This window comes from Pteropus medius, unplaced genomic scaffold (assembly GCF_902729225.1).
Source record: "Pteropus medius unplaced genomic scaffold, Ma_sr-lr_union100, whole genome shotgun sequence".
Taxonomy (NCBI): domain Eukaryota; kingdom Metazoa; phylum Chordata; class Mammalia; order Chiroptera; family Pteropodidae; genus Pteropus; species Pteropus medius.
Genome location: NW_024354500.1, coordinates 21,035,533 through 21,050,293, shown reverse-complemented (window position 1 = coordinate 21,050,293; position 14,761 = coordinate 21,035,533). Strand labels below are relative to the sequence as shown.

Here is a 14,761-nt window from a genome sequence, read left to right as displayed (position 1 = left end):
GAATCTCTTATTCTCTCTCTTTGCTTTCCGGGTTCAATTTCCTCCACTTCAGGTTCTTCATTACTCTTTTCTCTCCTACCTTGGCTTTAATAAGTTTTATTCACAGCTATCTCTGATCCCATATTCATGTCAGCTTTCATTCCAGGCTTTCTTTTGTAAAATAGCCATATGAAGCATCCAGTGGAATCATTATACACCTTCTGATAATGATATTATTATTTATAATTATTTAGGCTGCCAAAACAAGCAATAATATCATATGGGTACTGTGTTTTAATAAGTGTGACTTTTCCAAGGCATTCTTTGAAAAATTGCACCTACTTGAACATTTTAATATGTGATCAATTTGGGAAATAAGTGTTACGCTTGAAAACACCAAAGTAATCAATAAGTTATTTCGTTATGAGATGCTAGATGTTTGAAAAATTTCACTACATTTTTTTAAAGCCATCTCTATAAGATGTCGAGCTCTGATTTGAAAAAATATGGAAGAAAGGCCAGCAAGCTATTCACTTCTGAAAATAGGCTTTAATGGAAAAGTTGACAGTCACTGAAATATGGCAAAGAAAACAGTGCAAATAGAAAACAAGAGGGAAAATACAGATTAATGACAAAAACAAAAGCGGAATGAAGAGCAAAATAGAAAGGGAAAGCAGCCTGAGAACCTAGTCTTCTTACAAATAGATAGAAATAACAAATCTGCCAGAATGTCAATGTAGGAAAAGACTAGCCAGGGAATCAGGTGGGCGATAATATCTGATGTCTGATATTTCATTAGAGAGAAAACCAGTTTGTGAAGAACGTGGTGTGATGCCATGGGCTAAACATTGAATACTTAGATTTGCTGCTGTTAGGCAAGGAATGTTTTCTATCAATCTGGGTTGAGAGAGAAATGTCTCTTGGGAAATACTACCTGCAAACAGACATATGTATTTTATATTTACATTCAAATTTCTCTAAAATTTTTCTACTTATAGTCAGATTGCTTGCTATATCAGGTAAATCATAAACTTCTATGTGATGTATATTATGGAGAAAACTGCATTTAGAAATTTCATAATGGCAGAATTTTACCCAAAGATACGATATTTTCAATTCTGTCACTTTATATTCACTTACTGGAAATCCACGAGATCCCGGCACACCAGGTTCTCCCTAAAAGTAAAAATAAGTTTATCATACTTAGCTTTTCGCATCATAAATATGTAAATATACAAACTGCATAAGTATTAAAATCATTAAAATACTCAATTTTTGTTTTTCATTTAGTTTAATTCAACTAAAACACAAATTTATCTGCTTCATAATTAACCTATTAGTTGATTTGCAAACACTATAGTAAAATTATACTTCAGCATCTCATTAATATCATCAATTAATACCCAGTGGCTGACTTACTTTTTGTCCTCTTGGTCCAACAGAGCCAGGAGATCCATCAGGTCCTGTTAATCCCTAAAAAGAAAGATGGTATTAGAACTATTATAGTATCCTTAGGCAAACCACTAAGTGGATAATTTCGTTTTATTTATTAATGATATATAGGATGGTTAGCTACATATGATGCAAATATTTATAAAGAAATAACTTTCTATAGTCTCACTCAAAGGTAATGTTTAACATGCCATCATTTAGTTACTTTCTGTTGATAAATTATATCATATTCCTAACTTCTTACTAACTGCATTGTTTATCACAGGGTTCAATAATTTAGTCTTTTTTGTCATTGCTTTGAAATTATATAATAAAACAATTACAGCATTCTAATAGTTAAATCTGATAGGACAACAGGCCTTGGCTCTGTCACTTACCCATGTTTACGTACCTCCCTTACTTCATTTATAAAATAAACATACTATACATCTCTATAACTCTCTAATAATGTCTCGAGAGTTAATAAAATGTTTCTTCAGTAAGAATAAAAAATAATCAGTCTCATTATTGCCTTGCAGCTACCTAAAGCCCTCCAGCCATCTTCTAGCAAAGACAATTGCTTATTTAAGAACATTAACTTTTAAAGGTGAAACGTTTGAGAGCATGTGTGTTTCTACATTATCTTCCTTAGTAAAAATAGCTATACTTAAGTACATATTTTCATGTATACTACTCCATATATAGAATTTAAGCCAGTTACTGTAAAACATATTTGTAACTATTATATTTAATACTAAAGCAGTTATTAAAGGACATCTTCAAACATTCTCATTTTCCCTACCAGTACTTATTTTATAATCGTTCTCAATATAAAATAGATATTAAAGCACGATAACACTATGTGTATACCTAAATTTCCATATTTGGTGAAGATACATTTTTTATATTTTTAATTTTTTATTTACTCTGACACTTTTAGATGTTGTCATTTATCATGTAATCTTGAAATTGTACCTTGCTAAAGATAAAATATGTATATCTGTATATATGTATGTATATGTACATGTACATATATGCATGCATACATAAATATATTATAAAACCCATTATCAAGATTTTTAAAAAGACTCAAATGATATTCATCAAGGGAAGGAGTTCTTGAAAATATGAAAACCCTACTTAAAAATCCATCTTTAATCTGTCATAGTCTGCAGAATTATCAATAAAGTACTTTCCTGTAATTTATATAAAAAACTAGTTCACTGGCCAACATTTTTACATTTCTCTACATCAATTAATTTCCTACATTATAACTCTGTAGAGCACCTATAGCTGTTGAACACCTATAAGTCATGGAACATTGGCTTTTGTATTTCGGCAAACAAACCATATATCCAGGAGCACTCTCTGGAAGCACATATGGCACATAGATTTTGTAAACCTCAGGGCATGTTTAACCAATGGAAACTCTAATTCCTATTTCATGTATATGTTCTCCAAGACCAAGCCTGGTCAATTGCCATACCCTCAACCCACTAACCATCTTCAATCTGTGACTGAAATAACTGACAAGGTTGTAAGACAGTACCTACTATATATGGTAGAATTTCACCTGCATAATAATAAAGTAAAACCAAATGAAGGATTGAATAACCTGGAGGCTGCTTCTAGGTCACTTCCTATGTAGTACCTTCCAAAGGACATGATAAAGTACATCTATCCCTAGGGAGTGATTTGAATTAAATTGAAAATACATTCTGGTGTCAGATGTTATAGTGAACTCTGTTATAAAATAGCTGTGTAGAAAAGCATAAATTCCATGAGGACAAGGGCTGTATGTCCATTCAATCCTAGGAGCAATCCATGACATTGCTCCTATCATCTAACATATACTCAATACCTGACCACTGAATAAAATTAATTTAAGTTAGCCTATTTGGTGGAAGGATATTATACTCGTTCCTCCACATACCTTTAGTTTTGATTCAAATCCTGGCTCTGTCACTTATGACCTGTGCAACCATTCTTAAGGTGCTTGTGTAGTGTTTCAGCTTTCTAATTTGTAAAATAGGTATAATAATAATATCTACCTCATATAGCAATTTTGAAGATTAAATGAGATATTACACACAAAGGGCTTACAACATTGCCTGGCAAAGTGGGTCCTAAATAAATATTATCTATTTTTATTATCCTCATTATTACATAGTCAGCACTACTCTAGATGCTGTGAAGAGTTAACATGAAGTATAAGACATGTTTCCTGCCCTCTAGGAGCTTACAAACTCATTCAGAAGGGTTCTGCATATAAACAAACAAACAAAAAAATCTAGATATTAACCACGAGCATCGTATTTCATGGACTCCTCACATGTCTACTACTTCCTCACGTTTTACTATTTCCACTTCCACTGAACTTGCAGAATAATTTCTTAATAACTCACTATCCTAACCATACATCTGCCAGAGATTATTATTGTATACATTCAAAGGATATTCTCATCTTTTCCTGTAAAAAGTGGCATGGTTTAATTACATTTAATTCTAATTCTTTTTCCTATCTTAGATTGATGCTATAAGAATAAGTAGAATATTATTTACTAAGTATGTCATAGCAAATAGTGCCTATGAAAATGTCTCTCTATTGATATTATTGATGATAATAATAAGTTGTGCTTTGGGTGCAAAGTTATAACAAAGTTTTGATTTCTCTAATTTTACATGTTTATAAGGGGAAAGAACCTAAACTAAAGTCTTAGCAGGGAAGGAAAGATTTTATTTACCTATTTTCTCCACATTCACATTTACACACACACAATTCCAATTTGCAATAATTCTTATTTACCAAAGAAATGAATGAGGAAAATATTACCAGTAGCAGAAAGAATGGCTTTCATACGAATGTTTTTGCAGATAAAGTTCTATGTGGGATGATATTGGAGCTAACTGTGCTCTGAACTTTCACACTGCTGCTTGGCAGGGAACACGAGCCCTCACTACAATTTCCTTCCAGCATTCCAATGACTCAGCTCATGAGACTCAAGGAATAATTTTACAAGCATAGCTGCCATGACTCTTTCTTTTCTTTCAAAAATCCACTCAACTAAGGATAATTACCTTTAAACCATGTTCTTTTCAGTTTCTTCCAGATATCATCCAATTAACTATTTGTTAACATTACCAAAAAACACAGCTTTGCAATGACCCAACAAGCAGAATCAAAGTTGGAGGTTTAAGGTCTTACTAACATAACACACTCAGGTTCACATATCAAGAAAAGATTATTGAAGCTTTCCTACTTACTTAGTTCCTTTATTTTCAGGGCTAAACAAACAGCAAACTCTGGTCTACTTACCAGTATTTCATTATTCTCAATGTCTATTCTCAATTTAGGGTAAAAGATTTGTTTAAAATGTCAAATAAGCCAAAAGATGGAGTAAGAAAACTTTTCATCTCAGAATCTTATAAGTCCCATGTGGCTCCATTTCAAAATTTGGTGAATATGAACCATATAAATATTTATAAATAATTATAAAATATCAATTATAAATTATTTTTACTATCCATTGAATTACCCATATCATTTTTTGGTTGATAATTCAGATACTAAAAATTCACAATTACTCTTTTCCTTCCTATTTTCTCTGATTATTCATCTATTTTAGAACCTCATTTGTATTTGAATGAGGCAAAACATTCTGGAAGAGAGTCAGTCTATAAATCAAAGAAATCTGATTTCTTTCATTATCTTAGCCACTATATAACTCTGGGTCCCTGAGGAAAGTATTTGTCCTCATAATTATTCAATTTCCTTATCTGTGGAGAATAATATTAGCCAAACCTGCTTTCCAGGTTGTTGAAGGTTAGAAGAAATAATATTTGTGAAGGTGCTTGAGAAAAAAAGTTCTACACAAATACAAATTAGTATATCTAATTTTTTGCTTAGTTCTAGGAAATGCCTAAAATACGGGCACATACATGGATTTGTTACTTTTTCTCTCCTTCCTTTCTCTTTTTTTTTCCTCTTGCTTTCTTTCTCAATCCCAGGAGACTGATTCAATGCCCTCATCAGTTTTTCCCTGAGGACCTTCCTGGATCGAATTTCTAGAAGTACTCTTATATTTTTAACTTTGGAAATCTGGTTTGTTCTGCACCTTGTACTGCAACTATACGCAAAGAAAAAAAATACTTGTAATTGTTATTTACATTGTATTTATGAAATTTTTGAAACACTTCCATACGTTTATTCAAAATTTCTGTTTAAGTGGGGAAATTATTTGTAAAGCAAACCAGGCATTTCTTTATGGTCTTATAGTAAATGGTAAAGAGTTTAAGCACACTACATAAGCACCATAAAATTAAGGCACAGATTGGTCTGGCCCTCTGCCTGAAATTACAGCAACTCAATAGCGAAAAAAAAAAAATAGCAAGACATGCCTTCAGGTGCTTCAAGCACCACAAAAATTAATAATAATTTAATCATAAATTTTCTTTTCACACAAAAGTCAGCTCCAAGTTTCAAAGGTATGAAGAAATAAATCCAACCTATACTGGGCTACTAGTTGATTTAGTGGCCTTGTATTTATCTGACTTTTTTATCACATGATAGTTTCCAGTCATTCACAAGAAGAGCTTAATAGCCAAGCTATATAATTTCAGTTTGCATTATACAAATATTAGTTTGATATTCGGTTTGTATTTTCCAAACATTAGTCGTTGGAGGCCTCATGCACTGTCATTTTGCACATTGGAAAACTCAAAATAGGTGCTTTGAAATGTAAAACAAAGTGTATCTCACAAAGCATAAATAGCATAGACAAAGCCTCCATTATGATAATCTCAATAAAGAAAATGTCTAAATAACTGCTGAAATCTAGCTAGTTTTCTTTTCTCAAAATGAAGCTTCTGTCTTAAACTCTAGTCAAAAATTCTTGGAAATTCCAAACATAGGTTTTCAGGTGCTTTCTTTGAGTTAGAAAAGTCTTTAGTTTTGGGAAACCACATAAAGTATAACTTGAAGGATAATTTGAATGTACCACTGACTGTTCTCTGAGAACAGATGCTATGTATTACATCACTTTGTATCCTAGCAACAAAGTCAAGGACTAGCCTGTACTGGGATCTCAGTAAGAATTAGTCGAATGCCTGGAAAGAGATGGTGAGAGTCCTGAAGTAATTTTATTATGAAGAAATATTATTTAGTATTAGGTTTACCATGTAACTCAGTATCTGAGCTTTCCCCAGATGGTGGGAAGGAGGGTACAGAGATGGGTAAATGGAGGGAAAGGTTGCTTGTTTCCAGTCTTCAAATAGGCAGCTCATTGCTGTCTATGATGCCAGCTAAGAAACCACCATAGAAGGAGAGAAAACTAGTTTTAAATGTCCTATCCATGTGTGTTGACCATTCTCGTCCCCACTCCAGACATTCCCACTCACTACAGTCCCACCCCTCAAGAGCATCTTTCTTTTTTCTTTTCATTGGGATTCAGAAGTATTCTGCCCCTTTCCCTGCTTGCAGGTTCTTTTCCTAAATTAATCTAGGGAGTCTCAGTGAAAAAGCAAGAGCAAAGACAATTTGCTGCAAAGTCCCAGCACTGACCATAGGATTCCTCCTCCCCCAGCATCCCCTAGGCTGCGAAGTGGGGTGAGAGTCACGGGTGAACAGAGCGAACAGTGTGAGGCACCATCCAGGTACCCATTCCTGTTTTCTGAGAGGTAGAAATGCCAGCTCTGCATGCTTCCCCCAAAGAGCCTCGAGCTAGCGCCATACTCGCAGGTCCCTTTGCAGAAAACTGCCACCTCCATGCCATGCTAGCCAAATTCATGGCCACAGCCCTGTTTCAACTGGGTCTATCGCCACCGCCCCCCCCCGCCCCGCCCCAGCACCTGTCCACAGCACATCCTGGAGTCTCCCTTCCTCCTTCTCCCCTCCTGCCCTCCCTCCTCTCCCCCAAACACACACACACCCTGCTCTCGCGCCTACTCACATCAGCACCCGGTGTTCCAGGCTTGCCCGGAGCTCCTGGCTTTCCTGGTTCTCCATCAAGACCCTAGGCAGGAGAGGGCGAAGCAGTAAGAAAAAAAGGTACAAAGTTGAGACTCTTTGGAAGCACGTGACTGCAAATTCTGTCTGAAGGAAGGAAGTGGAGTGTGAATGCGTTGATCAACTTACCGGGGGACCCGGGGGACCCTGAGGACCTCGGTCACCCTGGAGGGGTAGGAGAGAAGGCAAGAGCAGTACATGAGTGGAAGTCGCTGGAGATCCCGGTGGGAGAATCCCACGCGTGTTCACCCCTCAGATCAGGTACAGGGTAAGGGCTAAATGGTGGAGGTTCGTGACCGACGGGGGACAGTCTACCTCCCCCCGCTCCAAAAAATCCCCAGGCTTTTAAGATCCAAATCCCAATCTTACCCATGCCCAATCCTATTGGGGGGAAGCGGGGGAGACACCGGGCCCTCTCAAAAAAACGAACAAACAAAAAACCTCCAACCCACTGGAGAAAGGGTAGGAAAAAGCAGGACTGGAGGAACAGAGAAACTTACGTCGATGCCATCGATGCCCGGAACTCCAGGGGGGCCTGGAGGCCCAGGAGGACCCTGCTCGCCAGGGGGACCTCTCTGACAAAAACAGCAAACACAGGTTAGTGGAGCACATTTGACAGCAAGGAGACACTGAGAGTGATGTCTTGGGAGTGAGGCCCTCACCTCCTCCCCAACAGACATTCCCTGTAGAGGCTGGGTTTTTAAAACCCAATAAAATAAACAAAACTTCCAAGCAAGCACAGGTTGCTTCAACTCTGCGGTATTCCGAACAAGGCTGAACTGTGCAATTAGAGAATGATCTACGTCCCCGAAGTAGAGAGAGGGGTCACTGGGCCCTCACCTCTACGGAGTGCGTTAAACCAAAAGGGGGTGGTAAAGAAGGGGAGGGTCTGATGCTTTTTTAAAAAAGAGATTCGATAATGAAAATGGTTGTCATTCCATACCTCGACTGAATCAGTAATTGCAAGTCAGTGTTTTGGCTAAAATGGAACAGCTAGGAATGGAGGTACTGCACATCAGATCAGTTACAGTATCGTTTCGTAAATTTTTCTATGTCCAGTAGAAATCTGGGGGGGAATATGTTTGAGGAAAAGATTGGGAAGGAGTGAAGCAGAAGAGCCCTGATAGCCAGCAGGCGCCTGGCTTCGTTTCAGATTTACCTGTAGTGACACTCTCTTGCATGAGGTCTTTGCACCTTGCTTCAAAACTACGCCAAATTTTAGACTGACCCTATGAGGTGACCCCTTTTATCTCTCACAGCTAAGCTTTGATGGTGCTGGAGGGACTGGTGGCGTCTGAGCATATTGCTTAGAGAATGTGCACACCCACCCGCCCCCTTCTGATTTTAAAAATAGAAAGAAAGAAAAAAGCTGCTTTCATCAAGGAAAACTTTGTTTTTCTAAACTCCAATGACCAGACAGGTTACAATGGGGTCTTTGTAAGAGAAACCTCAAACCCCGGCTGGCCTCACCAGCCCCCGCCCTGTCCTATCCGGCGCGAGATGGGGGAGATGCAGAAACCTTTGAGAAGTTGCTGAAATTTTGATGGGAGCCAAGACTGCCGGGTTCCAGTCCCCCAGCTGCGGGACTGATAGGAGGACTCATGTCCTAGTGCTGCCACCGCTGGCTGAAGGAGAGGGAGAGGGAGTTTAGCACCACTTGCCTGAATTCCTGCTTCTCCAGCCTGCTTTTGACTGTGACCAGGAGAGGGGGAGGGGAGGTAAGAAACAACCAGGCTAAAAATTAAACCTCGGTTTCGAGACACCGATGGCTTTCAGCACCTGAGCCTGCAGCTTTAGGGCTCAGGTTAGGGGCGGGTTGGGGGCCCAGGTTGGTCCTTTCCTAGACTTGGACCGAGGGGTCATCTGAGGCCCCGACCCCACAGTACTTGTTGCAGGTTCTCCAGGCTGGAGGGAGCGCTCGACCCCAGAGCCCTGGGGATACTCCGAGCCTTCGCCACGGCTCCCGAGACGGCTGCGCCCCCACCATTCCCTGTGCGCGCTTGAAAAATGCCAACACTTCTCTCCCCCAGCTTACCTGGTTAGGGGTCTGATCGGGCTAGAGAGGAAAAGACGGAGAGAAATCGAGAATTCCCCTCACCACGCACACACACACTGCTGCACACACACACTAGCCCCACACACACACACACTCGCAGAACTCTTGCACAACTTACTTGAGCCGCGCACAAGCAGAGCCCTGACAGCAGAAGTCGTAGCCCTAGGGCGCGGTGATCCTGTGAGGTCCAGGCCATGCCCGCCACGCTATGCTAATCTCCCGGACAGACTCTTCCTCCTGCCGCCCCGCTAGGCTTCCGGACCCCGCAGGCGCACAAATGGCACTTGCCTTCAAAAAGCGCCCCCCGGGAGTAGTGGTTGCAAAGGCGCCCGGCCTGGGAGGCGTAAGTTCCTCCTGTTTATGAATGGCCCTGGAGAGGGTCCTGGGGATTGGAGGATAGGTTGCGGGCCGGGAGGACGGATAAAATGACAACAGTCCCCCTTAACCCTTTCCCCGCGGCTGCACAGGCAAGGCCTGAGCTCTGCCTCTGCCCACCTCTCGCTGTCCTCGAACCTCCTCGAGTGCCTGTGTGCCATTGTGTGCAGCAAGTACCTACTCACAGGAGTAGGGAGGGTCATGAGCCACCAAAGGTAGAACCAGACACCCAGGGTTGGTTTCTACCCACCAGATTGTGGGGTGGAACCTGTGCTTCTTTAATGTCTACCTGGTTTGTAGAGCAAAGCCTAGACTTTTTGGAGAAAGAGAGTGGGGAGGTAGGGTGAGGAGTCGGCTGGGTAGAAGGCCTTTGCAGGTGGTAAAAGGAACTCACCATTATCCTGACTGGCAGTTCGTGACAAGTTTCTCTGCTAGGTCGCAGTGGATCACAATGGATCAGCATCCACTGAAGTTCAAACTAGACAAAGACAACAGACAATTCAGGTTTATTTGGAGAACAGAAGCAAGTCATTTGAGAAAGAGATGTGTTTGTAAGTGTGATCCAATTGCTAAGTGACTGGGGACCAGCTTGAACAGGTTGAATTTTTGACCAGGACTTTTGTTGTTCTTTGAATATAAATTTCCACTGGAAATGGGCAGTAAGCCCTTTCCCAGTTTCTCTGTTCATTGAATGCAAATGTCTTAGCTCTGCATTACTCCAGCGTAGCCCTAGGCAGGAATGAGATCACTGGCATTGACTATGTATATTTCTGCACTCACCACAACTCCAGAAGGTAGATTCTATTAAAATAAGAGAGAACAAGGAACTGTCTTAGTTACAAGCCAGTAAGTGTAAGAGTCTGGATTGGAACCCAGACCTATTGGACTCCACTGAGAACATATGCACTGAGTTTACATGGGAGAAAATTAGAGACAGAGGCAGCCAAAGAGGTGGCACCTGGGATAAAGAAGAGGCAAGAAAATCTAATCCTGGAAGAAATATGCATGCTAGAGAAGACATTCTCCATGGAGTGGTCACAGCTTAAAATGGAAATAGGAAAGACCAAAAATGGTGGGAGTTAGAGTGAAATCTAGGAGTTAGGGGAAAACAAAATAATTTTAAAAATATTTAAATTTGGTATAATTTTATTCATTGGTTGAAAAGATATAAAATTTTTAGACACTCGAAATCCAAATATGTCCTGACAACTTCTTACATTTTAGCAGGTGCTAAGGGAGAAAGAAGAGAGGAACAGAAAAGAAATAGGACAAAGAAAAAGTGTCCAAGTCTGAATCAGGAAGTTCCTTGCTAGGCATTTCAAATCAGATCCATGTTACTTGGTCAGTTGATTCTCTTGGCATTATGCAAATATCTAGTTAAGTATTCAAGTCCCAAATCTAAACATTAACTCTTTTCTTTCATCCAATATTAATATGCACTCCATCCCACTGGCCAAATGGACTCTAGATCTGCTGGATCTAGAATTACGTTAGATATATTTTTTCCATTGTTATGGAAATGTCCAGAGTTCAGGTTACAGGACAGAAGATTGAAATTGGAGAGGATGAGGGATGAACTCCTTCCCTTTTACCCATCATCAAGGGAAAGTTTAAAAAAAATGTTTTCCATTTTACAAAAGGGTGAAAATAAGACAAGACAAGCTTTCACATTCCTATACTGGCACCTCTTCTCCTACGATTTTAACTGTCCTAGTCTTCTTCTCTTTCTCCATTATTCTTGTTTCTCTCATCCTTACCATGCCTTTTCTCCAGAAAATGTGGACACCTGGAAAAATGGGTTAAGCAGGATGAAAAGAAAGTGAGAAGCTAAATCAAGACATATTTTAAGAAGGAAATTTATCCACGAATTGTATGAAAATTATCTATGTCTCCATGGTGTGAACTATTTAACAACAGTATATCGACATCCTACGAAAGAACTGCTTTTCAAATCACACAATGTCTTGCAGGTAAGGAAATTACTTTAATCAAACACTATTTTTATTGGAGTACTCTCGTTTGCTTGGGAGAGATTTAATTTTGGTTTTGTTCTAAATAGCAGTGGAAATTTGAAAAGGAAGATAAAAGGAAGACTGGAACAACCTTTTCTTTAATGAATACTAAATATCTGGCAATGCCTCAAACAACTCTTTGAAGCAGATCACACAGGGGTAAAGTGAGCAGAAGTTAAATCATTTGCCACAGGTCATACAGCTGGTAAAAGGCAGAGCTAGCTAGCATTTCAAATGTGCCTGACTCTAAAATAAGGTCTTTCTCTACTACGCTATTCAGCCTCTGCGAAGAATACAGAATAAGTTATAATTTTCTAAGAGGTAACCAAGACATTTGGTGATTGAACATTTGTGTTAAAGATGACTAAAAAAGAAGAGTTATCAGAAATTAAAACTGTGTAAGCTAGTCTCCAAAGTCTGCTAGAAAACTTCAGAACTAGATTCAGAAACTTCCATAAGAATTCAAACCTTTCCTTATTTGCATGCTTGTTACAGAAATATATTCAGAAGCAAAATTTCTAGTATTCCTCCCAAAACTGACAGCTGTTTCTATATGCAATTCTGTATTCATGTGTATAATAAAATATGACATAGAAAAGAGAATTATAAATTTTTCTCTCAATCGCCAGATAAAAATATTACCAGAATAAGAAAAAATGTCTCCCCACTCTCTAACTCTCAAAATAAGAGAGACCATTCATCTAATTTTATTCACTAAATCCTTTTTGAATTGGTAATTCAAACTGGAACTGGATTATATGTATGCAATATTTTAATTCTCAAAAATAATTCATACCTTAATCACCTTGAGAAACTTTAATTATACAGCTAACCAGGAAACCTATATCCTTTGTTTTGATAGTTCATTAAAGTTGCTTATTGCAAATGCAAAGTGATTCATTAAGCTGTTTTCTCAAAAATATGATGCTCTCTGGATAACCTGGTACACCTGTTTAAATATATGAGCTGCAATTGTAGCACAGGATAATGGGGAAATGAAATGTAATTCATCTGTGAATACAGGCTGCGTTGTTCAGAGTGTGACATAGATCAGAGGTTTCTGAAGACATCTGTGCATCCACATAAACACCACCTACGCACTAATAATCATCTACACAACAACCATTTTTTGGCATGCAATATGAATTCCAATTTGCATGTTAATTATTTTGAAGGAAGATTGGCAGAGTTCCTTGGTAAAAGTCACTTTCATTATACATCTAAAATGCTATTTTCACACATTTCTCATTTTCATACCTGGAATCATTTTTCTCTTTGAATATGCACTGACAAACTATATGTGACAAATAGTTTAATTTAGTCCTCAGTCAACATTTTTGAAGTCCCAATATAAGCCATGCACTAAGGAACCATTCTAGGGAAACCAAAGATATTCTCCTCTCCACAAGTAGAGAAATTAAAAGGATTTTAAAAAAAAAAAAAGTTAAACCGAACATAAAATGCCCCAGCATCCTTCTCAACATAAAATACTTCACCATGATAGGGAAACTGAGTTGTGTGAATGGAAGGTGCCTTACGTATGCCCAGATCGGCATTATCCAGTTCTTTTCTTTAGGAAACTAAGGTATAATTCCATCCCTTAAGCTATAGTATCCATCTGACAACACAGTAAAACAAGTAATTTTGGCCCCAACTCTCTACTCTTTCAGTAGGACTAGTGATTTCTACTTATTTTGCCACGTTGATGAGAAAGGTTAATAAGATATTTAAGCCCTTCATAAGAACTAAACAGAAACTAATAGCAGACAACTCTCTTTTCCTCCTGAGAGGGAATTCTAATGACAAACTATGGAACTTAGCTCAATATTAATGAGAATGGCACAAGACTTGATTTTTTTTTTCAAACCGAATTATGATTAAATTTTACAAATAGAAAATATCTAAAGCTAGCTCTTTAAAGATAATTTTTTAACAGGAGAAATGTTTCATTAAGTTTTTGTCTACTCAGTGGCAAGAAATATTTAAAGAAATACTTGAATTCTCAGATCTCATTCTTCTTTTCAGTTTATGACTGGTTTATATCATCATAAGGGACCTCCTCCAAGTGAAGCTTCTTGATTGCTGAGCTTCTCGGTTGCCTTGAAATCAGACATTTCCCCAACTCTCTGTAGACTAGGACATGAAGTTCCAGACACAGTGCTAAGAATTGTAGTTAAATATGAGTAGGCGATAGTCATCTGAATTGTACCAAAGACAGAAGCAGATGGTGAAAGGCAAGAGCAGTAGACTTGAAGTTAGCAGACCTGGCATGTAGTAATTTATTCACCTTTTTATCCAACATATTTTTATATAACACATTCATGTGCTTCGATATTAATACTGTAGGAGACACAAAAATGTTTAGTATACGGGACAGTACATAAGGCAAAAAAAATGCTTTTGGTAATAAATACTATTGCAGTTGATATGTGATATGGCTAAGGTCATCAACGAGGGGATTATATAACATGTCACCTGTGAGCAGGGCTCTGAAGAGCAACTGAGATTTTCATAAGCACAGATAGGGAGGGTAAGAGAGTTCTGAAGAGAGGAGGTGGCAATCACAAGACACAAGGGTGGAAATGGATATATAGAGAAGAGACTAGATTTGTTGTCACAAAGAAGAGACATCAAATTTTCCCCCTTGAATTCTAAGCTAAGAAATGTGAATAATATTGAGTAGCTAATTATTGGTTTCTTATCAGAGAATTTTCTGCAATAGGGCTAGGGATGGAGAAGGGTGGTCTGGTTTAAAAGAGCATTTCAAAGAGATTCATCTGGTAATAAATGCCTGATCCTTTGAGGCAGAAGGAGACTGATGTAGTAGAGCATCAAGAAGTGTTTCACTCTGAGCTATGCTGAGGCATCCTGAGTTATCTGCTCACTTAAAAAAAAAAAAAAAAC

At 38.4% G+C, this 14,761-nt stretch overlaps 1 protein-coding gene across 1 annotated transcript in view; it reads right to left on the bottom strand.

Annotated features, from left to right (window-relative positions):
- COL9A1 (collagen type IX alpha 1 chain) overlaps positions 1 to 9,727 on the bottom strand; it is a 63,749-nt gene extending 54,022 nt beyond the window's left edge. The window contains exons 1-6 of the mRNA XM_039853113.1: positions 9,589 to 9,727; positions 7,915 to 7,989; positions 7,544 to 7,579; positions 7,359 to 7,421; positions 1,399 to 1,452; positions 1,120 to 1,155 (exon numbers count right to left, since the gene is read on the bottom strand). Of these exons, the coding sequence (XP_039709047.1) occupies positions 1,120 to 1,155; positions 1,399 to 1,452; positions 7,359 to 7,421; positions 7,544 to 7,579; positions 7,915 to 7,989; positions 9,589 to 9,666 (342 nt within the window). The 5' untranslated portion in view covers positions 9,667 to 9,727. The remainder of the gene's footprint in view (positions 1 to 1,119; positions 1,156 to 1,398; positions 1,453 to 7,358; positions 7,422 to 7,543; positions 7,580 to 7,914; positions 7,990 to 9,588) is intronic.
- Positions 9,728 to 14,761: the final 5,034 nt, after the last annotated feature.